The sequence below is a fragment of the Acanthisitta chloris genome, unplaced genomic scaffold (genome assembly GCF_000695815.1).
Source record: "Acanthisitta chloris isolate BGI_N310 unplaced genomic scaffold, ASM69581v1 scaffold13095, whole genome shotgun sequence".
Lineage (NCBI taxonomy): Eukaryota > Metazoa > Chordata > Aves > Passeriformes > Acanthisittidae > Acanthisitta > Acanthisitta chloris.
The window spans coordinates 2,958-5,687 of record NW_008672176.1 but is presented as its reverse complement, the minus strand read 5'-3'; the positions used below and the strand labels follow the sequence as shown (position 1 = coordinate 5,687).

The 2,730-nt window shown below is 59.8% G+C and overlaps 1 protein-coding gene across 1 annotated transcript in view; it reads right to left on the bottom strand.

The window, feature by feature from the left end:
- The window catches only part of LOC103801982 (plexin domain-containing protein 1-like), a gene marked incomplete at its 5' end in the record, with an annotated part of 18,154 nt that overhangs the window by 13,374 nt on the left and 2,050 nt on the right, over positions 1-2,730 (bottom strand). Inside the window, 4 exon segments of the mRNA XM_009074419.1 lie at positions 310-428; positions 741-863; positions 1,273-1,342; positions 1,972-2,115. Coding sequence (XP_009072667.1) covers positions 310-428; positions 741-863; positions 1,273-1,342; positions 1,972-2,115 — 456 coding nt within the window.

Sequence of the window (2,730 nt, the reverse complement as noted above, 5' to 3'; positions counted from 1 at the left end):
CCAGACACACAAGGACCCCATGGGGACCCTCTTGCCCCATCCTAGACCCACAGGGACCCCCATGGAGACCCTTCTTCCCCATCTCAGACACACAGGGACCCCTGTGGGGACCCTCCTGCCCTATCCCAGACCCACAGGGACCCTTCTGCTCCATTCCAGACCCACAGGGACCTCATGGGAACCCTCCTGCCCCATCCCAGACCCACAGGGATCCCCATAGGGACCCTCCTGCCCTGTCTTCCCCTGCAGAGGAGGCACCTGGTGCTCCCAGGAGCCTGAGCAGGTGACAGGAAAAGGAGGATCTCTCACCTCCTTGTACCCAAAGACAATCCTCCCAGTGCTGTGCAGAGCTGCCTGGAAGGTGAAGCTGCCCATGTCCTCCTTCCCTTGGAGATAGACCTTGTCCCACTGCACCACAAAAACTGTCCCTGGTGGGGGGAGACCAGAGCAGGTCAGTCCTCTCCTCTCTCCTTGCTCGCCAGCCTGACCCATTCTCTTGTCTCTGAACCTCCAAGACATCTCATTCCCTCGTTCCCCAACCTCCAGCACTTCACTTGGAGCAGAGTCCCTGCCAAACATCCCAACCCAAATCCCCCCAGGAGGCTGAACATCCCCTGGGCCTCCTCCCCACACCCTCACCTGGCTCGGCCGCTCTGTTTGCCCCAGATTGCTGAGCTTTGCCCTGTGGGATGAGGAAGGGGCTGGGGAGGCAGAGCAGGGGTGGCTGGGGCAGGACTCACCATTGTCCAGGTACTGGACAGTGGAATTTCGGGAGTAGCTGGGGTTGAAGTTGGCCATGAGGGGTGCGATGTACTGCGTGGCCGTGAGCATGCGGTGGATGACATCCCCCATGAAGAGAAATCCTGAGAGACCAGAGGGGTTGAAGCAGCACACACTCCTCTCACCACCCCAGCACTCTCCTTCCAACCTCCCACCGCCCTCCCCTGCCTCACCATTGCCTCACCATCCCCTTTTTTCCCCCTCTGGATATCCTCCAAGCCTGTGTGATCTCCCTGCATCCCCCAAGTGCTGGAGAACCTGAGCACCAGCAGCACACGAGTCCCCAGGCACCAGCAGCAGCAGGGCAGGGGGTGGTTTGGGGTGCAGGAGAAGGCTAGAAGGGCTGCACCCCCTTCTCTGAGCTCCCTGGGGCTCAGGGACGTGGGGTGAGGTCGGAGGCAGCACCAGAGCCGTGTCCAGCCCCACACTGTGGATATCGCATCCCATTCCATCCCATCTGGTGCCGTCCCATCCCACCCCATCCCGACTCACCGCCTGTTGCTATGGTGACTTGCCGCAGGAGGTGACCGTAGAAGGGGAAATCGAAGGAGAGGACGATCCTCTGCGGGAGGGAGATGAGGTGAGAAACACATTCAGCCCTCGGGAAAACACAGGCTGGGAATGTGGGAGGACTGGTCTGTGCCCATCGGCACAGGGCTCTGCCCTGGCTGGTGCCTGGAGAGGAATGGGACCAGAGTTCTGCTCCCCAGGAGACCCTGGAGACTGGAGTCCCAGTCCCCACTGCTCATCCCTTCTTCCCTGGGCTGGGTGGGGGAACCAAACACTTCCCAAGTCCTGGTGTGCCCTGAGCTGGCACAGGGATGTGGAGATGAAGCTGCTGCCACTGGGATGTGGAGATGAAGCTGCTGCCACTGGGATGTGGAGATGAAGCTGCTGCCACTGGGATGTGGAGATGAAGCTGCTGCCACTGGGATGTGGAGATGAAGCTGCTGCCACTGGGATGTGGAGATGAAGCTGCTGCCACTGGGATGTGGAGATGAAGCTGCTGCCACTGGGATGTGGAGATGAAGCTGCTGCCACTGGGATGTGGAGATGAAGCTGCTGCCACTGGGATGTGGAGATGAAGCTGCTGCCACTGGGATGTGGAGATGAAGCTGCTGCCACTGGGACATCCCTGCAGGGAGAGGGGACACAGGGACACCTCCACTTCCAGACACCCCCCGGGCTCACCGAGGCCTGGCGGTGTGTGTTGGAGAGGATCCCATGGATCTTCACTTGGCTCCTGTTGGCTGCTGCCATGTCCACCCATAGTCCTCTCCTCTGGGCATCCCCTGGCCCATAGATCCGAGACACGTAGTAGCTGTGGTTGTCCTCCTGCAGCAGGGAGGGACAGGAGACATGGGATGGGGTTACCTGGATTGCTCCCTGGCAATGCAAACACCCAGCACAGCCTGGAGCAGCTGGGATGTGACCTCAGCACAAATCCAGCGTGCAAAACTCCAGCAAAGCCAGTAGAGCAGCTGGAGAAGGTGCAGGAATCCACGGGACATGGAGCACGGAGAGGCCAGAGAGAGCTCTGACTCAGAGAAACCTCAGCACAGCAGATGCAAAATTCCCAGGAAGAAAGTGTCCTGTTCCAGAGCCAGGGGCTGAGAGTTACAGCTCAAGTGACCACTTGAAGCAAAGCAAACAACCAGAGCCGTAGAAGCCTAGAGGAAATGATTAACCTTGGAACAAGCAGCTCAGGGAAAGCTGAGCCACCACCAGCTGAGCAGGGGATAAGGATGAGGATAAAGGCATGGAGGGGGGAGTGGGACATGGGATGTACTCCAGGGTGACACCCCTGGAGTGTGGGATGGGGCATGGATCTGGATGAGGGAGGAGATCCCTCCTTGTTCTCACCTAGAGTGAGGAGAGGGACCCTGAGTATCCCCACGGGGCACCAGCAGCACCCCCAGACCCCCCAGCCCTCCCTCCACTGACACGCTG